The sequence below is a fragment of the Anomaloglossus baeobatrachus genome, chromosome 9 (genome assembly GCF_048569485.1).
Source record: "Anomaloglossus baeobatrachus isolate aAnoBae1 chromosome 9, aAnoBae1.hap1, whole genome shotgun sequence".
In the NCBI taxonomy this organism is placed as follows: Eukaryota; Metazoa; Chordata; class Amphibia; order Anura; family Aromobatidae; genus Anomaloglossus; species Anomaloglossus baeobatrachus.
In genome coordinates, this window is record NC_134361.1 from 60,091,274 (window position 1) to 60,116,691 (window position 25,418).

A 25,418-nucleotide genomic window follows, 5' to 3' on the forward strand; every position below is an offset into this window, starting at 1 on the left:
TGACATTACAGGGACTCTAAAGAGAAGGGGAGGAGGATTCCTGTATAATGAAGATCAGAAGCGGGCTTATCTTCCGGGCAGCACACACCCCGTAGCCTGGAAATAGAAGCTATAAAAGTGGATTTTTGCAAAATAACCCCTCATCCAGGAGACATACTGGTATGGCGAATTTCACTTTTATGCAGGCTATATGCCCATATTAATAACTACAAAAACACAAAAGAGTGACAGATTCCCTTTAAGAATAATTTTGCATAATGAACAGGTGTTTTGGTTGTTTGTTGGATTTGTCACAGCCTAAAGGCCGCTTTACACGCTGCGTATCGTGACCGATATTGCTAGCATGCGTACCCGCCCCCATCGGTTGTGCGACATGGGGAAATCGCTGCCCGTGGCGCACAACATCGCGCGGACCCGTCACACTACTTACCTGCCTACCGACGTCGCTGTGACCGGCGAACCGCCTCCTTTCTAAGGGGGCGGTTCGTTCAGCGTCACAGCGACGTCACAGTAGCGTCACTGAACCGCGGCCCAATAGAAGCGGAGGGGCGGAGATGAGGGGGACATAACAACACGCCCACCTCCTTCCTTCCTCATTGCCGGCGGCCGCAGGTAAGGTGAGGTTCCTCGTTCCTGCGGTGTCACACATAGCGATGTGTGCTGCCGCAGGAGCGACGAACTACGGTACTTCGTACACCGATCAGCAGCGATATTTGAGAATAGACCCTCATGTCCCCGATGAGCGATTTTGAACGTTTTTGCGACGATTCAAAATCGCTCATAGGTGTCACACGCAAAGACATCGCTAAAGCGACCGGATGTGCGTCACAAATTCCGTGACCCCAATGAGATCGCTCGGGCGATGTCGCAGCGTGTAAAGCCCGCTTTAAGGCCCCGTGCGCACTTAACGGTTTTTCCCGTGGATTTCCTGCAATTTTGCTGCATGTTTCGCTGCAGAAAATGTTCATAACATCTCTGCAGTGAATCACCAACAAAACTTATGGAAAAAAAAATGCTGTGCGCACTGGGCGGAATTTGACAGCTGCATGTTTTGCTGCGTGATTCCCGCAGCAAAAACAATTGCATGTCACTTCTTTTCCGCACGTCGCTGCGGGATTTCACTCCATTGACTGCCATGTAATCGTGAAATCCCACAGGGAATAACGCAAGCAGCAAATTCTGTGCGGTTCATTGCGTTTTCCTGCGTTATTTCCTCCGGTATTTCGCGGTTTACCTGCGGTAATGTACATCGCTGCCTGCGGTTTGCAGGGAAGTGATGTCATTATGACAGGAAGAGGAAGCGGAGCAGAGAGTAAACACACACACAGATCACAGACACACACAGACATAGACATATAGAATACACATGGAAAGCAAACGGAAATATAGAAAACAAAACACATGGGCTCCGCCGTATTTTTACCGTCCAGCCGAGGTAAGCACACAGCGGCCTCAAGGTATTCTCAGGCTGTGGAGGGCGAGGGGCAGGGTTAATGTCCCCCGCCTCCCTCCCACCTCCCGCAGCCGAGAATATCAGCCGCAGCTTCCCCGGGACTGTCGCATCCATTATGCGGCAGTTCCGGAGTGTGCCCGGCTCTTCCTGCTGCCGTGATGCGGTGGCAGACAGGGTCACCGCCATTAAGTCCAGGCTTGATCATGGCAGCGTCTATGAGACAGCTGACATGATCAACCCGTAAGTAAAGTGAAAAAACACACACACCGAAAAATCCTTTATTTTAATTAAAACACAAAAAAGCTCCTGGTTCACCCGTTTATTAACCCCCCCGAAACACACAGCTTCGGCGTAATCCACGTCCTGCGATGCTTGCATCCAGCCACGATTGACACTAACACACAGCGCTGAATGCAGCCTCGCAAAGACCCTGCAGAGGTAACCACAGGGCATTTCCCACGGCCGGTAATGTGAACTCACTACCGACCGTGAGAAATGCAGCGTGTGCTCACAGGGACTCTATCTCTCTATCTAACTATCTAGCTATCTCTCTATCTATTATTTTATCTATCTATTTATCTATCTGCTATCTAAGAAGGAAATGACTTTTTTTTTTTTCTTCAATGTGCTTTATTGCATTGAATGCATTAAAGCACATGTACCAACCCGCACGCGGCAAAACCGCTGCAATACCGTGGTAAAACCGCAGCAAACCGGACGCGGTTTTCGGGTGGGTTTGTCGCGGTTTTTTACCGCGGGTGCGGTAATCTTTCAGTGCCTGTGGAATTTTCTTGAGAAAATTCCGTTTTCCAGTGCGCACAGAGCCTAAGGGTGCTTTACACGCGATAGCACCTGCCCACAACGCTGTTTCGTGATAGGGGTGATCGCTGCCGTGGCGAACAATATTGCTACCGCAGCGTCACACGCACATACCTGCTTAGCGACGTCGCTGGAGACACCGAACAATCTCTCCTTTAAGGGGGAGGTTCATTCGGCGTCACTAAGCGGCCGCCCAATAAAAACGGAGGGGCGGAGATGAGCGGCCGGAACATCCCGCCCACCTCCTTCCTTCCTCATTGCCGGCGGACGCAGGTACGATGTTGTTCCTCGTTCCTGTGGTGTCACATATAACGATGTGTGCTGCCGCAGGAATGACAAACAACCCGTGTTCCAAACAAGGAAAGATTTTTTAAAAATGAACGACGTGTACAAGACGAACGATTTGACTCCTTTTTGCGATCGTTACTGATCGTAAAAAGGTGTCACACTCAACAACATCACTAACTATCGCTAACGAGGCCGGATGTGCGTCACCAACACCGTGACCCCGACGATATCTCGTTAGCGATATCTTTGTGTGTAAATGGGCCTTTAGGCTATAAGCGCACTAGAAAGTGACTTTTTCTTAAGAAAAAAACGGACCCTCTGAAAGAATCCCGCACCCAAAGCAAACACCGCGGTAAAACTGAACCCGCGTTTTGCAGCGGATTTACCACGGATTTTCCGCAAGTTGGTCCCCGCAGATGTTTACCATTATCTATGGCAAAAACTGCAGGTACCTGCAGAAAAGAAGTAACATGCTCATTAATTCCGCAGCGGAAAATCCACAGGTAAATCCGCAGGTATAATAACAGCATTTTTAAAAACCCATAGGTTTTGCTGGGGAATTGACTGCAGCAATGTTATGCCTGTTTCACACGTCAGTGATTCTGGTACGTTTGTGCTTTTTTTTAAACGTACCAGAATCACTGACATACGCAGACCCATTCTAATGAATGGGTCTGCTCACACGTCAGTGATTTTTCACTGCACGTGTCTCCGTGCGGCGTACCCGCATGTGCGTGATTGCCGCACGGAGACATGTCCATTTTTTTCTGGCATCAGTGATGTCCCACGAACCACGCAGTGGTGTGATCCGTGAAACACGTACCAGAAAAAAACGTGCATATAAAATAAAAATCATTTTTACTCACCCGGCTCCAGCGACGCCCTGTGCAGCCCGTGCAGCCTGCTGCTTCTGAGCCGGCTCATTACTGTCGTGCATATTCATGAATACACAACACAGCCGACCCGGAAGCAGCTGCTGCGGAGGTCAGCGCTGGCCGGATGCTGCACCGCGGGAGCCTTCAGCACCATGGAGAGCGGGAGCGCGCACAGGTGAGTTAATCTCTATGTGCGATCACGGACCACGGAGAACGGAGCCCGGATTGCACTTAGACAACCCACATGTGCCGTGAATCACGGCACATGGAGGGACATGTGCGTGTTTTACACGTCAGTGAAAAACGTCTGTGTTTTTCACTGACGTGTAAAACGGGCCTTAGGCCCCTTTCACACGTCAGTGATTCTGGTACGTTTGTGCTTTTTTTTATACGTACCAGAATCACTGACATACGCAGACCCATTATAATCAATGGGTCTGCTCACACATCAGTGATTTTTCACTGAACGTGTCCCCGTGCAGCGTGCACCCTTGGCCGTGATTCTGCACGGAGACATGTCAGTTTTTGTTTGGCATCACTGATGACCCACGGACCACACTATGGTGGGTCATGGGTATGTGAAACACGTACCAGAAAATCACGGACATATTAAATATTAAAAATTGTCAACTTACCTTGCCTGCGATTCGCTGTGCCTGCTCCGCTCTCGGCAGCTTCTGCCTGGCTCATGAATATTCATGAAAGCAGGAACTGCCGACCAGGAAGGAGCTGCTGAGAGCGGTGGGTGGACGCTGCAGACCTGAGGAGATCACCACCATGGACAGCAGCAGTGAAAGCAGGTGAGTAATGTCCATGTGCAATCACGGATCACGGATTGCACATGGACAACCCACGTGTGCCGTGAAACACGGAGGGACATGTGCGTGTTTTACACGTCAGTGAAGAACGTCAGTGTTTTTCACTGACGTGTGAAACGGGCCTTAGACACATTTTCTGCAGCAAATCCACAGCAAATTCCTCGGTAAATCTGCAGCGTGCGCACAGGGCCTTACACTGCTTGATTATCGGGAAACGAGTGTTCCCAGGAAGCCTTGTTACTTGTTCCAAGTAACAATCAGTGAAATATACCCTAAACAGGTTATTGCTTGATTGTTGGGTGATGAGCACCCTGTAATCCCTGGACCCTTGTTCTCGATAATCGGCCAGTGTAAATGTATCATGAGGCTTACTTTGGCCACATTTCTTTAGCTGAAGATTGGAGTAAAAACAAAATCCCTTTCGGCGCTTCCGGAGGATAAATGGATTATCAGTGCAAGTTTGCAACAACTTCAAGAACAAGGGTTTATTAAGGGTTCAATAAAAAACGGACAATTACGGACAACGCGTTTCAGCTAACAAAAGCCTTCATCAGGTGTAGTTTACTACCTGATGAAGGCTTTTGTTAGCTGAAACGCGTTGTCCGTAATTGTCCGTTTTTTATTGAACCCTTAATAAACCCTTGTTCTTGAAGTTGTTGCAAACTTGCACTGATAATCCATTTATCCTCCGGAAGCGCCGAAAGGGATTTTGTTTTTACTCCATTACCCACGTGGGAGCACCTGTCCAGTACTCTCATTGTTTTTCCCGAGGATTCGTGCTGCATACTGGAGGATTAATAAGAGAGTTGATCCACTACACGGATCATACTAGCGAAAACAGAAGAAATCTGCACGGTGAGTGTAAAATTCGTATGATCATACAATCTGTGTTTCCATACATCTACACTTAGATTTGGCGCCCCGTTGTTCTCTTCTTTTTTTCTTTCCTTTATTCTGTTTAGCTGAAGATTATTATCAGATCTGCAGTTACAACACTGTAAATGATCTGAGTTGCAGCACTGATGTATGACAGCGCTGCGTGCCTTCCTGTTAATTTCTGTAAATTTCACAATGGAATTCTTGAAAGTAAAGTTACTCAATTATTACACGTAGTGTTTGCCTCTTTGGCACACTATGACATACGTGTGATCAGCAGGAGGGAACTAACAGCTGATTATACTGTGGCTGCTTCCATCTTGGTGGCGCACGTCTCCCATCTGACCTAGGCTTTGATTAGAGATGAATAAAACAAGATTTTACTAGGGATGATCGAATACCACAAATATTTGGCTTCACGAATATTCGCCGAATAGGTCGCCGCTATTTGACTATTCGCGAATATTCAAAGCGCAATGTAAGTCTATGGGAAACCCGAATAACAACTATTCGGGCTTCCCATAGACATATATTGCGCATCGAATATTCGCATAGCGGCGAACTATTCGTCGGACTCGTAAGTCTATGGTGACCCAAAATTGTGTGCTGTAAAATGGTGCTAGTAAGGGCGAGGGAGCTGTACAGCAGGAGAATTGTACTTATAGAGTCTCCGTGTGGCTGTCACACTGCTTCCGGGTCCGCTCATTAGCTCCCATGGATATTCACTGCTTCCCCCGCTCACCCTCTGTGACAGTGTTTGTGATTGGTTGCAGTCAGACTGCCGGCGTCTGTGATTGGAATTGGTTGTGGAGTGTAAAAATAATTGGAAAAAATGGCATAGGGTCCCCTGTATTTTGATACCCAGCGCAGATAAATCAACGCACACAGGTGGGGCTGTAGCTGTCTATTTTGGCTGTGTATCAAAATACGAGGGGCCCCATACAACTTTTTGTTTTTAGTTAAATTAAAAAAAAAAAGCAGCATGCGGCCCATTGCAATTTTGATACCTAGCCAAGATATAGCGGACAGCTGGGGGCTGAAAAGTATGTGTTCGGGTTCTGTGCACGGACCCCAAACTTTATAGTTTGGGTTCACCCATCACTAGTCATTAACAAGCACTGATCTGCCTTACATATAGCAACAATGATGGGGAAATAACAATTCCTAATGATTGTTCTGCTCCATATACATTGCATGTTATTATCAGCACATCCTTTCTTTCCAAATGGGGCGATATTTATCCTTTTATTACTTTTAAAAGTAGTTTATGTTTTTTAAAAGATACATAGTTGCCCAGCAATCTTAACAGTCTGTGTTTGGAGGAAACAGAATGCTGAGTTGCAGCCAAAGAACACCATACCTACTGTGAAGCATGTGGGTGGCAACATCATGCTTTGGGGCTGTTTCTCTGCAAAAGGACCAGGACGACTGATCCATGTACATGAAAGAATGAATGGGGCCATGTATGGTGAGATTTTGAGTGCAAACCTCCTTCCATCAGCAAGGGCATTGAAGATGAAGCGTGCCTGGATCTTTAAGTATGATAATGATCCCAAGCACACCGCCAGGGCAATGAAGGAGTGGCTCTGTAAGAAGCATATGAAGGTCCTGGAGTGGCCTAGCCAGTCTCCAGATCTCAACCCCATAGAAAACCTTTGGAGGGAAAGTCCGTGTTGCCCAGCGACACCCCCAAAACATAACTGCTCTAGTGCCAACCTTGTGAAGACTTACAGAAAACGTTTGACCTGTCATTGGCAACAAAGGATTTATAACAAATTATTGAGATGAGCTTTTGGTACTGACCAAATACTTATTTTCTACCATAATCTGCAAAAAAGAAATCTTGCCAAATCAGATGCGGTGATTTTCTGGATTTGTTTTCTTATTTTGTCTCTCATAGTTGTGGTCTACCTATGATGTCAATTACAGGCAAATCTCATCTTTATAAGTGGGAGAACTTGCACAATTGGTGCCTGACTAAATACTTTTTCCCCCACTGTATACAGAGCTCATGAATATGCCGGACTACCTGGCAGCACGCCAAGTAGTCATGTAATGATAATATCATGCTGATTAAACAGGGATTTTATCAAAGCTACAATAAGCAGCCCAGTAAGTAACACATTACTTGAATCAGGATCTCTGCCCCTACATTATGCTGCTCTAAGATTAGGTGGAAAAAACCTGGTGACAGATTCCCTTTAAGGCTTAGGAAATGAGGAAATGTTGATCGTGTAAGATAGGATAGTAATATTTTCCATCATAATATTCACATATGCGTTTTGTCATTTTTACTTACCAATTTGCAGTCTAAGGGCATGTTCACATTTATATTTTTTGTGGACCATGCAACTTTGCAGATCAAACTCCCCTATTCAAGTTAATGGGTGTGAGAAAAATAAAGCGGGCAGCACAAAGATGCAGTTCATGTAGCATCCTAGTGCGTTCTGTTTTTCACTGTTTAAGGGTATGTGCATACAGTGCATTTTTATAGTGGTCTTTTTTGCTTTTTTAGTGCAATTTTGTCACAAAACTGCAAGCAAATCCTTACACCAGCAAAGCTGATTAGAATCCAAAAGTTTTCTGCACATGTTGAGTTTTTTTTCCTTGCAGATTTGGTGCAGAAAATAACCTGCAGCGTGTCAATTCTTTCAGCGTTTTTGCCTGTGCTTTTCACCGTTGAAAGCAATAAAAACACATCCAAAAAAACCCCCATCAAAAACACGTATTTTTGCAGAGTTTTTCCTGCCACGAAATGCAGAAATGGTGTAGAAATTTCTTCAACCAAATACTCAATGTGTGCATATACTCTAATGGGTGGCAGGAGCTTAGGAATTCTTTTTAATGGGCAGATAAGAAAAAAAAATAGATGTCATGTTGATGGTAAAAACAGATAAATTAATGAAGCGGTAAAAAAAGAAAAACAACGAACAAACACACTGCTCAAAATCGATGCATCTTTCAGATACACAACAAAATGATATAAGGGGCTTAAAGGGAACTTGCTACCAAGTTTTTCCCTTATGAGCTGCAGTCACCACCAGTCAGCTCTTATATACTGCACTCCAGAATACTGTATATAAGAGCTCAGGCTGATCTGTAGAATGTAAAAAACACTTTATAATACTCACCTAGGGGCAGTCTGGTGCAATCGGTGTCCCTGCTCTCTAGCCCAGGATCTCCTCTCTGCGGCGATCACCGTCCTCCTTCTGAGGCTTTGGTGCATGACACATCTCACGTCATCCATACTAGCCAGCATTGAGGTCCTGCGCAGGCGCACTGTGATCTGCCCTGCTCAGGGAAGTATTGTAGTGCAGATGTGCAGGCGGTCTTTAACCTTTCCTTGTGCCTTCAGCAAGGCAGAACAAAGTGTGCCTGCGCAGGACTGCAATGCCGGCCTGGGCTTGATAGGAGGACGGAGATTGCAGCAAAGAAGAGGCACTCGACCAGAGAGCAGCGACAACTACTGGACCGGACTGCCCCGCAGGCGAGTATAATAAAGGTGTTTTTTATATTATACAGAGCAGTCTGGGCTCTTATATATAGTGTTCTAGAATACTGTATATAAGAACTTACTGGTGGTGCCCGCAGCTTATAGTTGCCAAATCTGGTGACAGGTTCCCTTTAAAGGGGCAGAACCCTTTAAAAAAAGTTTTTCCTACAAGTTCCATTAGCAGTATAAAAAAAAAAAAAAAAAAAAAAAAGATTGTTCTTCATTCCTCCCCAGGGTCTACTGTTCCCAATATCTGTATCTATCTGCAGTACTTACGTCACGTCAACAGACAGCGCTGCAGACAATCGAGCTCGGTGTCTCTGAACGGCTCTTGACTTTTACATAGGCAGATATGCTTTGCTCAGTTTTTTTAGTACAGGTTTCATGGACGGGTGCGCTTTAAATACTGTGTATTTTTCTCATACATTTCCCTACGATTGAATACACAGATTATGGGATGTTACACGATGAATGGATTAAATTCTGTCATTTCCATTATTTTTTATTATTCCTGAAAAATGAAACACAAACAAAATGTAGAAAATGACCGTCCATTGTACAATAAAAGTATCGTATAGGCATACATAGAAAATGCAGGGTTTTTGTTTTTTTCAAATTTCTTTCACAGACGTCATTTAACAAAGAATCTTGGTTGTCTGTAACAAATTCACCGGTAATATGTTTTCAGCCATTCAGTGACGGTAAGAAACAGTTAAAATCGTTTACGTTTCTGCCATATTTCCTTAAAACCATTGTTATGTCTGCATGGAGGGAGAGCGGTGCCGGAGCAGACGCTGAACGCGGTCCCCGTGATGAAGTGAAGAAACGCTGACGTTTTCTAGGTGAACTAAAACCTTCATGTTCTCAGCACAACCATTGTGATAAGACCTGGAAAAAACAAAGTGGAGACAATCCGGGGGTCAGCAGTGTGCACGCTCTAATCATTACATAGAGTATGGATAAAAAACCTCAACTAACATCCAAACAAGTTTAAGCTGCCCTGCAGTCCAAGGGTACAACAGTATCAACCCGTACTATCTGTCGGCGTCTGAATGAAAAGGGACTGTATGGTAGGATACCCAGGAATACCCAACTTCTTACCCCCAGACATAAAAAAAGCCAGGCTGGAGTTTGCCAAAACTTACCTGAGAGCCTAAAACGTTTTGGAAGAATGTTCTCTGGTCAGATGAGACAAAAGTAGAGCTTTTTGGGAAAAGCCATCAACATAGAGTTTACAGGAAAAAAAAGGAGGCATTCAAAGAAAAGAACATGGTCCCTACAGTCAAACATGGTGGAGGTTCCCTGATGTTTTGGGGTTGCTTTGCTGCTTCTGGCACTGGACTGCTTGACCGTGTGCATGGCATTATGAAGTCTGAAGACTACCAACAAATTTTGCAGCATAATGTAGGGCCCAGTGTGAGAAAGCTGGGTCTTCCTCAGAGGTCATGGGTCTTCCAGCAGGACAATGACCCAAAACACACTTCAAAAAGCACTAGAAAATGGTGTCAGTGAAGAGGATGCATCTGGGTGAACTACAGGGAAGTGGTGCTTCCTCCATCAGATGCTGCCACCATCTGCAGTCTATAGGGAGGTACTGCAGACTACCAAACATGTTTTAAGAGATGACACCTTTGAGAATATTTTTAAATTAGGTTAAATGTATGCATCTTGGGCTAAAAATACTTTTGGCAATTGGGTTTCAATAAAAATCCTGCACCGTTTGGCTCATAGTTTTGCTTTACATTGCTGCCTGCAAAATACCGTATTTTTTGGTTTATAAGACACACTCAAAAATCAGAGCAAAGAAGGGAATTTTGTTACTTACCGTAAATTCCTTTTCTTCTAGCTCCTATTGGGAGACCCAGACGATTGGGTGTATAGCTACTGCCTCCGGAGGCCACACAAAGCATTACACTAAAAAGTGTAAGGCCCCTCCCCTTCTGGCTATACACCCCCAGTGGGATCACTGGCTCACCAGTTTTAGTGCAAAAGCAAGAAGGAGGAAAGCCAAGAACTGGTTTAAACAAATTCACTCCGAAGTAACGTCGGAGAACTGAAAACCGTTCAACATGAACAACATGTGTACCCGAAAAACAACCAAAAATCCCGAAGGACAACAGGGCGGGTGCTGGGTCTCCCAATAGGAGCTAGAAGAAAAGGAATTTACGGTAAGTAACAAAATTCCCTTCTTCTTCGGCGCTCCATTGGGAGACCCAGACGATTGGGACGTCCAAAAGCTGTCCCTGGGTGGGTAAACAATACCTCATGTAAGAGCTGCGAAGACAGCCCTCCCCTACGGGGAGGCAACTGCCGCCTGCAGGACTTTTCTACCTAGGCTGGCGTCCGCCGAAGCATAGGTATGCACCTGATAATGCTTGGTGAAAGTGTGCAGACTCGACCAGGTAGCTGCCTGGCACACCTGTTGAGCCGTAGCCTGGTGTCGTAATGCCCAGGACGCACTCACGGCTCTGGTAGAATGGGCCTTCAGCCCTGATGGAACCGGAAGCCCAGCAGAACGGTAGGCTTCAAGAATTGGTTCCTTGATCCATCGAGCCAGGGTGGCCTTAGAAGCCTGCGACCCTTTGCGCTTACCAGCGACAAGGACAAAGAGTGCATCCGAACGGCGCCGGGGCGCCGTGCGGGAAATGTAGATTCTGAGTGCTCTCACCAGATCTAACAAATGTAAATCCTTCTCATACCGATGAACTGCATGAGGACAAAAAGAAGGCAAAGAGATATCCTGATTAAGATGAAAAGAGGATACCACCTTCGGGAGAAACTCCTGAATGGGGCGCAGCACTACCTTGTCCTGGTGGAAAACCAGGAAGGGAGCCTTGGATGACAGCGCTGCTAGCTCAGACACTCTCCGAAGAGATGTGATCGCTACCAGAAAAGCCACTTTCTGTGAGAGTCTAGAAAGTGAAACCTCCCTCAGAGGCTCGAAGGGCGGCTTCTGGAGGGCAACTAGTACCCTGTTCAGATCCCATGGATCTAACGGCCGCTTGTACTGGGGTACGATATGACAAACCCCCTGCAGGAACGTGCGCACCTTAGGAAGTCGTGCTAGACGCTTCTGAAAAAAGACGGATAGCGCCGAGACTTGCCCTTTAAGGGAACCGAGCGACAAACCTTTTTCTAACCCAGATTGCAGGAAAGAAAGAAAGGTAGGCAAAGCAAATGGCCAGGGAGACACTCCCTGAGCAGAGCACCAGGATAAGAATATCTTCCACGTTCTGTGGTAGATCTTAGCGGACGTGGGCTTCCTAGCCTGTCTCATGGTGGCAACGACCCCTTGGGATAATCCTGAAGACGCTAGGATCCAGGACTCAATGGCCACACAGTCAGGTTCAGGGCCGCAGAATTCCGATGGAAAAACGGCCCTTGGGACAGTAAGTCTGGTCGGTCTGGTAGTGCCCACGGTTGGCCGACCGTGAGATGCCACAGATCCGGATACCACGCCCTCCTTGGCCAGTCTGGGGCGACGAGTATGACGCGGCTGCAGTCGGATCTGATCTTGCGTAGCACTCTGGGCAAGAGTGCCAGAGGTGGAAACACATAAGGGAGCCGGAACTGCGACCAATCTTGCACTAAGGCGTCTGCCGCCAGAGCTCTGTGATCGCGAGACCGTGCCATGAAGGTTGGGACCTTGTTGTTGTGCCGGGACGCCATTAGGTCGACGTCCGGCCTTCCCCAGCGGCGACAGATTTCCTGAAACACGTCCGGGTGAAGGGACCATTCCCCTGCGTCCATGCCCTGGCGACTGAGGAAGTCTGCTTCCCAGTTTTCTACGCCGGGGATGTGAACTGCGGATATGGTGGAGGCCGTGGCTTCCACCCACATCAGAATCCGCCGGACTTCCTGGAAGGCTTGCCGACTGCGTGTCCCCCCTTGGTGGTTGATGTATGCCACCGCTGTGGAGTTGTCCGACTGAATTCGGATCTGCCTCCCTTCCAGCCACTGCTGGAAGGCTAGTAGGGCAAGATACACTGCCCTGATCTCCAGAACATTGATCTGAAGGGTGGACTCCTGCTGAGTCCACGTACCCTGAGCCCTGTGGTGGAGAAAAAACTGCTCCCCACCCTGACAGGCTCGCGTCTGTCGTGACCACCGCCCAGGACGGTGGTAGGAAGGATCTTCCCTGTGATAATGAGTTGGGAAGAAGCCACCACTGCAGAGAGTCTTTGGCCGTCTGGGAAAGGGAGACTTTCCTGTCTAGGGATGTTGACTTCCCGTCCCATTGGCGGAGAATGTCCCATTGAAGTGGGCGCAGATGAAACTGCGCAAACGGAACCGCCTCCATTGCCGCCACCATCTTCCCGAGGAAGTGCATGAGGCGTCTTAAGGAGTGCGACTGACCTTGAAGGAGAGTCTGCACCCCAGTCTGTAGTGACCGCTGCTTGTCCAGCGGAAGCTTCACTATCGCTGAGAGAGTATGAAACTCGATGCCAAGATACGTTAGTGATTGTGTCGGTGACAGATTTGACTTCGAGAAGTTGATGATCCACCCGAACGTCTGGAGAGTCTCCAGCGTAACATTCAGGCTGAGTTGGCATGCCTCTTGAGAGGGTGCCTTGACAAGTAGATCGTCCAAGTAAGGGATCACAGAGTGTCCCTGAGAGTGCAAGACTGCTACCACTGCCGCCATGACCTTGGTGAACACCCGTGGGGCTGTCGCCAGACCAAATGGCAGAGCTACGAACTGAAGATGGTCGTCTCCTATCACGAAGCGCAGAAAGCGTTGGTGCTCTGTAGCAATCGGCACGTGGAGATAAGCATCTTTGATGTCTATTGATGCTAGGAAATCTCCTTGAGACATTGAGGCAATGACTGAGCGGAGGGATTCCATCCGGAACCGCCTGGCGTTCACATGCTTGTTGAGCAGTTTTAGGTCCAGAACAGGACGGAATGAGCCGTCCTTTTTTGGCACCACAAAGAGATTGGAGTAAAAACCTTGTCCTTGTTCCCGAAGAGGAACAGGGACCACCACTCCGTCTGCTCTTAGAGAATTCACCGCCTGCAGAAGGGCATCTGCTCGGTCGGGATGTGGGGAAGTTCTGAAGAACCGAGGCGGAGGACGAGAACTGAACTCTATCCTGTACCCGTGAGACAAAATGTCTGTTACCCACCGGTCTTTGACCTGTGGCAGCCAAATGTCGCAAAAGCGGAAGAGCCTGCCACCGACCGAGGATGCGGAGGGAGGAGGCCGAAAGTCATGAGGCCGCCGCCTTGGAAGCGGTACCTCCGGCTGCTTTCTTGGGGCGTGAGTGAGCCCGCCAGGAATCAGAGCTCCTTTGCTCTTTCTGAGTCCCTTTGGACGAGGAGAATTGGGGCTTGCCCGAGCCTCGAAAGGACCGAAACTTCGACTGCCACTTCCTCTGTTGAGGTTTGTTTGATCTGGGCTGGGGTAAGGAAGAGTCCTTCCCTTTGGACTGTTTAATGATTTCCGCCAATTGCTCACCAAACAGTCTGTCTCCAGATAATGGCAAGCTGGTTAAACATTTTTTAGAAGCAGAATCTGCTTTCCATTCTTTTAACCACAAGGCCCTGCGCAAAACTACAGAGTTGGCGGATGCCATTGAGGTACGGCTCGTAGAGTCCAGTACCGCATTGATAGCGTAGGTCGCAAACGCAGTCATTTGCGTAGTTAAGGACGCTACTTGCGGCACTGCCGGACGTATGAGAGAGTCCACCTGTGCCAGACCAGCTGAAATAGCTTGGAGTGCCCACACGGCCGCGAATGCTGGAGCAAACGACGCGCCGATAGCTTCATAGACAGATTTCAACCAAAGGTCCATTTGTCTGTCATTGGCATCTTTAAGTGAAGCCCCATCCTCCACTGCAACTATGGATCTAGCTGCAAGCCTGGATATTGGAGGGTCCACTTTTGGACACTGGGTCCAGCGTTTGACCACGTCAGGGGGAAAGGGATAACGTGTATCCTTAAGACGTTTGGAAAAACGCTTGTCCGGATAAGCATGGTGTTTCTGGATTGATTCTCTGAAGTCAGAGTGGTCCAGAAAAGTACTCAATTTGCGCTTGGGATACAGGAAATGGAATTTCTCCTGCTGGGCAACTGCCTCCTCTGCTGAAGGGGCTGGGGGAGAAATATCCAACAGCCTATTGATGGCCGCTATAAGGTCATTTACCATGGCGTCACCATCTGGCGTATCCAGATTGAGTGCGGTGTCAGGACTAGACTCCTGATCACCCACCTCTGTCTCACCATACAGAGACAATTCTCGCTGAGACCCTGACCCGCGTGATGACGTGGAGGGTCTTTCCCAGCGAGCTCGCTTAGGGTGACTGGGACCGTCATCCGAGTCAGAGTCTTCAGCCTGTGATGCCTGGGACCCCCTTGAAGTACGGATTAGTTCCAACTGAGGGGGACCGGGGAGCATAGACACAGCAGTGTCCATGGTCTGCGCAACTGGCCTGGACTGCAAGGTCTCCAGGATTTTTGTCATAGTCACAGACATTTTATCAGCAAAGACTGCAAATTCTGTCCCCGTCACCGGGGCAGGGTTCACAGGCGACTCTGCCTGGGCTACTACCATCATAGGCTCTGGCTGACGAAGTGCCACTGGGACTGAACATTGCACACAATGGGAGTCGTTGGAGCCTGCCGGTAGATTAGCCCCACATGCTGTACAAGCAGTGTATACAGCCCGTGCCTTGGCACCCTTGCGTTTTGTGGATGACATGTTGTTGTCTCCTCAGAGCAATACAGGGTATAAGCCAAGAAGCGACCGTCCAGTGCAGTGTATATATATATATATATATCTGGTACCGTAAAAAGTACACCAATATAACACTGTGGCACAAGTGGGGCCAGCACTAATGTGCTGCTTACCGCCCGCTAAACGCGGGTGTGTGGTCGCCAGAAATCCCTAGTCTGAGTCTCCCAGAGCCTGTGTCCTTCCTCCAGCCAGACTGCATGCAGGAATGGCTGCCGGCATCCTGTGGAGGGGGGGGCGGGCCCTGGGCGTATACTGACAAAGAGCGGGAAGCCTGCGTCCCACTGTACCTAGTGAGAGGGCTGGAGCATGTAAATAAGGCTCCAGCCCTCGGCGCTGACGATTGTACAGCGTCTCTCCCTTACCCTGATTGACAGGGTGGGGGCGGGAACGAAGCGGAGCTAGGCCGCAAAAGCCGGGGACTAGAGTTAGAAACGCCGCCGCCGTAAAAGCGCGGTCGGCGCGTCCCCGGCGCACTACAAGTCTCAGCTGCGCCGCCGCACCAGGGGCGGTCGGCGCGGCAGTCCCCCAACACAACAAAATCCCCCAGTAATCTGTAGGGACTATAACCCTAGCGCGCAGCGCTTCAGTCCCCGGCGCACTAGCACACCCAGCAAGCCTGGAGTGTGCGTGCCTGCCATACGGGGACACAGAGTACCTTAATGTTGCAGGGCCTTGTCCCTGAACGGTACCTCGCTCGTCATCCAGCAGGTTCTATGGGTCTGTGGATGGAGCTCGGCCTCAGGGCTTGGTGGCCGGAAAGATCCCACTTCCTCAGAGCCCCTCAGGGGGATGGGGAAGGAAAACAGCATGTGGGCTCCAGCCTCCGTACCAGCAATAGGTACCTCAACCTTACAAACCGCAAGTGGGGTGAGAAGGGAGCATGCTGGGGGCCCTATATGGGCCCTCTTTTCTTCCATCCGATATAGTCAGCAGCTACTGCTGACTAAACAGTGGAGCTATGCGTGGATGTCTGACCTCCTTCGCACAAAGCAGAAAACTGGTGAGCCAGTGATCCCACTGGGGGTGTATAGCCAGAAGGGGAGGGGCCTTACACTTTTTAGTGTAATGCTTTGTGTGGCCTCCGGAGGCAGTAGCTATACACCCAATCGTCTGGGTCTCCCAATGGAGCGCCGAAGAAAAAAGGTGGAAAGAAAAATTGGGTCCGTCTTATAATGGAGCAGTTATGCTGGGGCTGTGGCGGTGGCTGAGGCAGCTGTGCTGGGACGGTGGCGGGTGTGGCAGCTGTGCTGGGGCTCGGGCTGTGGGCGGTGAGGGCTACAAAGAAATGGCGCCTGGAGTCAGCTCGTGCACAGATTGAGCTTTCGGCTCAATGGCAAGCTAAGATCTCATCTGTGCAAGCGGCACCTCCGGGCGCCATTTTCCTTAAGTCCACTCCAGGGAGATCAGTGGGCCGGTGAGATCTGGAGCCGAAAGCTCCATCAGCGCGCGCACCGACTCCAGGCGCTATATTTTGAAGTCCTCACCGCCCTCCCCGCAGATCCAGCACCAGTCACTGCAGCCCCAACATCAGCCGCCGCAGCCCCAGCATCAGCCACCGCAGCCCCAACATCAGCCACCGCAGCCCCAACATCAGCCACCGCAGCCCCAGCATCAGCCACCGCAGCCTCATCATCAGCCGCCATAGCCCCATCATCAGCCGCCACAGCCCCATCATCAGCCACCGCAGCCCCATCATCAGCTGCCAAAGCCCCATCATCAGCCACAGCAGCCCCATCATCAGCCGCCACAGCCCCATCATCAGCCGCCACAGCCCCATCATCAGCCACCGCAGCCCCATCATCAGCCGCCATAGCCCCATCATCAGCCGCCGCAGCCCCATCATTAGCCGCCGCAGCCCCATCATCAGCCGCCATAGCCCCATCATCAGCCACCGCAGCCCCATCATCAGCCGCCACAGCCCCATCATCAGTTGCCGCAGCATTCCCCTGGCCTCCTGCAACCCCTTTCCACCCCCCCACCCCCACTAAGCTACATTCAGATTATAAGACGCACCCCTCGCTTTCCTCCCAAATTTTTGGGAGGAAAAGTGCGTCTTTTAATCCAAAAAATAGGCAGGTTACCTGAGAGTCTTTTGGCTCATTCTTTCGGGTACTTTTTAAATCTATCTGTTTTTCTAAACTCCTTTGTGCCGAATTATGATCACATGCATCTATTGGTGAGGTGAACTTCTGTGGTCATAAATCAGCGCTCAGATACAGGGTCCGCTCATACTAGCATATAATAAAAAATAAAAAAATTGGTCCGATTTTCATCCAGAAAAGTAGGATGATATGTTTTCTCACTTTTCATCCATATGATGTCTGAATGCAAACCATTTTTTATTATTTATTTACGATCTTTTACAGTGTTCTATGCTACAGAATGGTAATGTATCCGTAAAATACAGATGCCACTAGGATGGTACGTGTGGCGTGCAAATCTTTCTCGCACCCATAGATTTGAGAGAGAGAAAACAGATCAGATCTGTACTGCCTCATTGAATAACATTGGTCTGAGTGCAATCCCTTTTTTTCTGGCATTGCACTCATCTGAGTTACAAGCTACCCACAGACTTATAAAAGAGTTAGGGCACAAACACATCAGCGGTATTCTGCCGCACTCCCGGATCCGGCAGAAGGGCAGTACAGTACAATACAGTTCACAGACAGTGCGGCAGGCCCCGGTCACATGCTGTCACATGCTCCGGTCACATGACCGCTGTGGAGACACGGGGCTCAGTGGGTGCTCTCGTCCACTAAAACCCGCCGCCTTTAGAAAGACAGCGTGGCTCAGGGCTCATCCCAACTGAACGCCGGCCTCCTTAACCGTGGGTGTAACACTACTCAGACAACACAGGGTGAGGGAACCACAAAAATTAGACTTTATTGGATCCCCAAACAATTAACGGCACATAACACATAACCAGCAAAACACAAATGTAACAGGCAACAGAGTCTCACCCTTCCGCTGGCTCACCAGGGATTAGACTGTCCGTGCCTCAGAGCTTCCAGGGCCACTTACTCCAATCCAGCAGCACCCCGCTTTCGGCGGGCACCCGCCATGACTGGAATAATGCCAGATTTAGGAAGCTGGCTGAGGTCTGCAAAGTCTGTAACAGGTGACTGAACTATCCCAACTTGAGTGTCCTCCTTGGGTAGTCCTGGTATGATGATACAATCCTGGCAGCCGGAGTCGAAATCCCTAGGCTGTGGATATGGTCTCCAACCGGAACCGGAGTCCCTAGATTGAAGCCATAAGATATCCTGATCCTCTAGTCAGCTCCAAAGGGCTTAAGGCCCCGTCACACTAAGCAACATCGCTAGCAACATCGCTGCTAACGAACAACTTTTGTGACGTTGCTAGTGATGTTGCTGTGTGTGACATCCAGCAACAACCTGGCCCCTGCTGTGAGGTTGTTGGTTGTTGCTGAATGTCCTGGGCCATTTTTTAGTTATTGCTGTCCCGCTGTGAAGCACAGATCGCTGTGTGTGACAGCGAGACAGCAACAACTAATGTGCAGGCAGCAGGAGCCGGCTTCTGCGGAGGCTGGTAACCAATGTAAACATCGGGTAACCAAGAAGCCCTGTCCTTGGTTACCCGATATTTACCTTTGATACCAGCCTCCGCCGCTCTCTGTCAGTGCCGGCTCCTGCTGTGTGCACATGTAGCTACAGCACACATCAGGAAATTAACCCCATGTGTGCTGTAACTAGGAGAGCAGGGAGCCAGCGCTAAGCAGTGTGCGCTGCTCCCTGCTCTGTGCACATGTAGCTACAGCACACATCGGGAAATTAACCCCATGTGTGCTGTAACTAGGAGAGCAGGGAGCCAGCGCTAAGCAGTGTGCGCTGCTCCCTGCTCTGTGCACATGTAGCTGCAGCACACATCCTGTAATTAACCTGATGTGTGCTGTAACTAGGAGAGCAGGGAGCCAGCGCTCAGTGTGCGCTGCTCCCTGCTCTCTGCACGTGTAGCTCCGTGCGGTGGTAACCAAGGTAAATATCGGGTTGGTTACCCGATATTTACCTTAGTTACCAAGCGCAGCAGCTTCCACGCAGCGCTGGGGGCTTGTCACTGGTTGCTGGTGAGCTCACCAGCAACTTGTGTAGCCACGCTCCAGCGATCCCTGCCAGGTCAGGTTGCTGGTGGGATCGCTGGAGCGTTGCAGTGTGACATCTCACCAGCAACCTCCTAGCAACTTACCAGCGATCCCTATCGTTGTTGGGATCGCTGGTAAGTTGCTTAGTGTGACTGGACCTTTAGACTGGATCCATCAGCATCCATCAACAACCTGGTGGCTTAAAGAAATCCCTTTTATAGCCACAGCCTTCCACTTGGATACACTGCGTCCTCATCGATTGGTTGGACAAGATCACCTCTCCCATTGGATGAATCTCAAGCTGCATGGACAATGTTCATCCAAATGATGTCTACAGAAAAACTGAGGATATCTATATGAAGTCTGCAAGTCACAGACTCGATAATGGCTACTAAGGTAATCACATTAGCAATACACAACTACGTTACAATGGTTACTGAAGGAGTCTGGAGAAACAATATGTCTGGCTTTCAGTGGCCAACACAATTACATGAGTCAACAAGAGTCTTGTAGAAACAATGAGGGACTTATCCCCCGTCTATAAACAATTTATCATCCTGTCTGGCTGAATTTTAAGAAACTTTAACCCATGAGAGACCATGTCGTCACAACCGCATGTGCCGGAAAGCTTGCCAGTGAACTTTAATGTACTGTACTGTCCTTGTGCCGGATCTGCGAGTGCGGCAGGAAAACACTAATGTGAAACCAGGCTTACAAACGAGTCAGCTCACTCAAGGGTTCTCAGTTGACTCATTCTGAGGCCAGCAATAAGCAGGGAACAGAAGAGGCTGTATAAGCCAGGTGATGCAAAATTCTTAATGAACACCAATAGGAAATTTTTGTTAACCCAAAATACATGCATTTAAGTAAAAGAAAAATTATGTCTGCTCAACCCCAGAAGGTTCCTGAGAAATGTCCTGAAAGAGCAACTACACTTTTGTAAATCCCTTTACTAGGGGATTCATTCCTGAACAAAAATGACATGCTTTGCTTCATTCTATTGCCTGCCCTCAGCTACACATATATATCATAAGATACTGATTTGGAGTACAGATGATTGATTGCAGTGATGGGTCAGATGGTGATGGGTGGGTCAGTGATGGGTCAGATCAGCTCCTGTCTCCTCCTGAGTGTTGTGCGTACCAGAACGATCTCATGCAGCAGCTTCTCCCCACAGTTAGTGATACACATGCTGAGCTGACCCATCACTGCCATCAGCTGTACTCCAAATGAGTAAGTTCTGATATTAATGCAGCTGAAGGGAAGTAAACAAACTAAGGAAAAGCGGAGGTGTGGAAGCCACTTACAAGCAATCTTTTTAACTGGAGATAATGTGCAGAAAAATATTAGAAGTTTGCTGATATAATGCACCAAGGGTGTCATACAATGCATTACTGTGACAGCTGGCTGTGCACCACCCTGTGTAAGACATTTCATAATGTGCATTTATCCATTACCATGAAAGCTGGTGAATAATGTTAGATAAAAAGATGCTGAAGTAAAAACACAATTATACAGACGTGAGGAGCTGCATATAAATGACTCCATTAAAAGCACCAAAAGTCATAAAAATACTTAGCTAGTATCAATGCAACCAGAGATAGGGCTAATGAGAGATTTTAGTATGACCTGGTGCGCTGGCAATCAGGGTAATAAGGGATTAATAACAGCCCACAAGCTACCACTAAACCCTAGATTAGTAAAGGGGGGCGTCTATGAGATACTCCCCCATTACTAATCTGTAAATGAAAGTAAATTAACACAAACACCAAATAAATCCATTATTTGGAATAAAATACAAAAAAAAAATCCTCTTTCACCACTTTATTAACCCCAAAACACATTATGTCAGACCTGCAGGGGTGTTTTGGGGGTTATTAAAGTGGTGAAAGAGGGTTTTTTTTGTATTTTATTACAAATAAAGGAATTTTTCGGTTTGTGTTTATTTCTCTTCACTTACAGTTTACTAAAGGGGGGATCTCAGACGCCTGCCATTACCAATCTAGGGGTTAGTAGCAGCTGTGGGCTGTTATTAACCCCTCATTACCCTGATTTCCACCACATCAGCACAATCTGGAAGAGTCGGGTAAAGCGCCGGGCTTGTCGCATCTAATGATGCGACAATCCCGGGCGGCTGCAAGCTGCTATTTTTAGACTGGGGGCTGCCCAATAAGCATGGACCTCCAAGTCTGAGAATACCAGCCCCAGCTGTTGAGTTCTATCCTGGCTGGGTATCAAAATTGAGGAGGGGGACCGCATGTCATTTTTTAAATTTTTTTTTTTTTTTTAAAGTTGCATGAGGTTCCTCCTACGCTAAAGATTTTATTTATTTTTACAGTACGATATAGACACACCCACCGACGTCTGTGATTGGTTGCAGGCAGACACTGGTTTTGGGAGAATCTGTTCATGTTACACTCCTCAATGGCCCACCAATATTAGCAAACATTATCAGTTATGGTAATGGTCACAGAAGAGGGACATAAAAGATGAAATAGGTACATTCATGGGTAAAAACAGTGCAAAGTAGTTTGAGAAGTTGTCCAGAAATTTTTTTAAAAAATTCACTGGAAATGTGTTATAATAAATGAACCCTTAAATGGAACCGGTCAGGTCCCATATGTGTTCTTACCTACAAGCAGGGTAACCTGTGGCATAGAAACCCCTTCCTACCCATTCCTGTGTTGTAATATGAATGTATAAAAAAAACATTTTATTACTTACATGTTCCCTATGTAAATGATCAGAGGGTTTAGACAGGGTTTGTGCGTCGCATCGCACCGTGGGCGTTTGCATGCTTTTCGTGTTATCAAACACCTGTGGGCGTGACACCATGGATTTCCATGAGTGACGTCACTGTCAGCTCCTTGAGATCCCGCGCGTGCGCGCTTGCCATTCCCACAACCTTGTTATCCGGGTGCTTGGTTTTCGGCTTCAGATGCGTTCTGCGCATGCTCAGAAGACTCTGGCGGTTACGAGAATGCGCAGAGCGCGTCTGAAGCTGGTAAGCAAGCACCCGGATAACAAGGCTGCGGGAATGGCAAGCGCGCATGCGCGGGATCTCAAGGAGCTGACGGTGACGTCACTCATGTAAATCCATGGTATCACGCCCACAGGGACGTGACACCATGGAAAACATGCAAACGCCCACGGGGCGATGCGACGCCCAGGCACGCAAGTAATAAAATGTTTTTTTTTATCCATTCATATTACACAATATTACTACACAGGGATGGGTAGGAAGGGGTTACTAGGCCACACAGCACCCTGCTTGTTCGTCAGAACACATATGGGACCTGACAGGTTCCCTTTAATCAATTGTCTGCTGCTGCAGTGCCATAATCATGGTGGTCTTCACTGACCCTGCGGTGACAATGCTATGGCCAACATTCACATGACCGGGCGGTAATACTTCTCACATAGGGACAGGTGACGATGCAGCTACCTGGGTAGACATTATGCATAACTTGTGGCTCTCCGGTGAACACTATGAGGCTTCATTCCCCGTTTTCTGCTGGTTATTCTTACCTAAAACATAGGCAGCCACTAATTTTTGATTCACACTTAAGTGGAGGTAGACAGGCACCACAGACTCCATTTCACCCAAAGTGGGCATTATCAGTGCGGCAATGCAAACCATGCCAAGGAAGACCATCAGTAGGCTCGGTCCTGAGGAAGAATTTCTCACATCTGGAAGAAGGAATAAAATAGAAATAAATAATAATTCACTTTTTGTTGCTAAAATCCGAACTTTCATCAGAATTTTGACAAATGATTGACAGGGTTCTACAACAAGTGACTGTTCTTACCAACTGTGTCCAATAATTAGGTTTTATGGCGAGTTTATAAATAGCGGCCACAGCATGGAAATATTGCATATCACAAGGGCGGGAATTAAATTAGATACTTGCTATAATAACCAATATTTTTTTCTTTTAGTTTTACTCCTAAACCATGAAGCCACATATTTGTTTCAACCTTCCATCCACCAGAGCGCACCCCTCCCCTGCCTCTCTGCTTCCTGTTGGCTGGGAAGCGGTGCTTTCCTCCAGATTAACAATTTAGACAAGAGGCATCAAAGTGCTGCTGGCCCGAACTTTGCACGCTCTGATGCTAATTATTGTATCACATATCTATTCAGAATTTCTTTAAAGAGGACCAACCACCAGGATTTTCATATATAATATAAAGCCAGTGCTATACTGGCGCTAGCATGCTGATTCTATACTTACCTTTAGTTGTGAAATCGGATGTATACTTTCTGAAATATAGGTAAGTAAAGTTTGTGAAATGCACTGTTATTTGATTGATAGGTGCTGCAGAATATCTAATAGGTGGGTCAGGTTTTACTAGTTACTCCCGCCCCTGTCTGCCAGCCTGTCCTTCCTCTCCCTATCCTTCCTCCCTCTGTAATAACAGAGACAAGGGGAGGAAGGACAGACAGGGGCGGGAATAACTAGCAAAACCCGACCAACCTATTAGATATTCTGTAGCTGCTATCAATCAAGCAACAGTGCATGTCACAAACTTTACTTGCCTGTATTTCAGAACCTATACATCCAATCTCACAACTAAATGTATGTTTAGAATCAACATGATGGCTCCAGTATAGCACTGTTGTTTGAGTTTTTGGTAAAATTGAGTGAAAAAAATAATGAAAAAAAAAAAATATGCATCCATTTTTTTTTCTATTTTACTCCTTAATAGGCAGCACTGAGGCTCAGCGCTTAACATTGTAGTCTTGAAGCAATGGGGACCTGGGCTCAAATCCCACCAAGGCCAACAAGGAGTCTGTATGTCCTCCCCGTATTTGCGTGGGTTTCCTCCGGGTACTCCAGTTTCCTCCCACACTCCAAAGAAATACTGATAGGGAATTTAGATTGTGAGCCCCAATGGGGACAGTGATGATGATGTACAGTGCCTACAAGTAGTATTCAACCCCCTGCAGATTTAGCAGGTTTACACATTCGGAATTAACTTGGCATTGTGACATTTGGGCTGTAGATCAGCCTGGAAGTGTGAAATGCACTGCAGCAAAATAGAATGTTATTTCTTTTTTTTTTTTTTTTTTTTTTTTAAATTGTGAAAAGTTTATTCAGAGGGTCATTTATTATTCAACCCCTCAAACCACAAGAATTCTGTTTGGTTCCCCTAAAGTATTAAGAAGTATTTCAGGCACAAAGAACAATGAGCTTCACATGTTTGGATTAATTATCTCTTTTTCCAGCCTTTTCTGACTAATTAAGACCCTCCCCAAACTTGTGAACAGCACTCATACTTGGTCAACATGGGAAAGACAAAGGAGCATTCCAAGGCCATCAGAGACAAGATCGTGGAGGGTCACAAGGCTGGCAAGGGGTACAAAACCCTTTCCAAGGAGTTGGGCCTACCTGTCTCCACTGTTGGGAGCATCATCCGGAAGTGGAAGGCTTATGGAACTACTGTTAGCCTTCCACGGCCTGGACAGCCTTTGAAAGTTTCCACCCGTGCCGAGGCCAGGCTTGTCCGAAGAGTCAAGGCTAACCCAAGGACAACAAGGAAGGAGCTCCGGGAAGATCTCATGGCAGTGGGGACATTGGTTTCAGTCAATACCATAAGAAACGTACTCCACCGCAATGGTCTCCGTTCCAGACGAGCCCGTAAGGTACCTTTACTTTCAAAGCGTCATGTCAAGGCTCGTCTACAGTTTGCTCATGATCACTTTGAGGACTCTGAGACAGACTGGTTCAAGGTTCTCTGGTCTGATGAGACCAAGATCGAGATCTTTGGTGCCAACCACACACGTGACGTTTGGAGACTGGATGGCACTGCATACGACCCCAAGAATACCATCCCTACAGTCAAGCATGGTGGTGGCAGCATCATGCTGTGGGGCTGTTTCTCAGCCAAGGGGCCTGGCCATCTGGTCCGCATCCATGGGAAGATGGATAGCACGGCCTACCTGGAGATTTTGGCCAAGA

At 47.9% G+C, this 25,418-nt stretch overlaps 1 protein-coding gene across 2 annotated transcripts in view; it reads right to left on the bottom strand.

The window, feature by feature from the left end:
- Positions 1-25,418, bottom strand: part of MOSPD1 (motile sperm domain containing 1) — a 108,880-nt gene that overhangs the window by 4,519 nt on the left and 78,943 nt on the right. For both annotated transcript variants that reach the window (XM_075323741.1, XM_075323740.1), the window contains exons 6-7: positions 22,987-23,148; positions 8,899-9,510 (exon numbers count right to left, since the gene is read on the bottom strand). In XM_075323741.1, coding sequence (XP_075179856.1) covers positions 9,479-9,510; positions 22,987-23,148 — 194 coding nt within the window. In that variant the 3' untranslated portion in view covers positions 8,899-9,478. The remainder of the gene's footprint in view (positions 1-8,898; positions 9,511-22,986; positions 23,149-25,418) is intronic.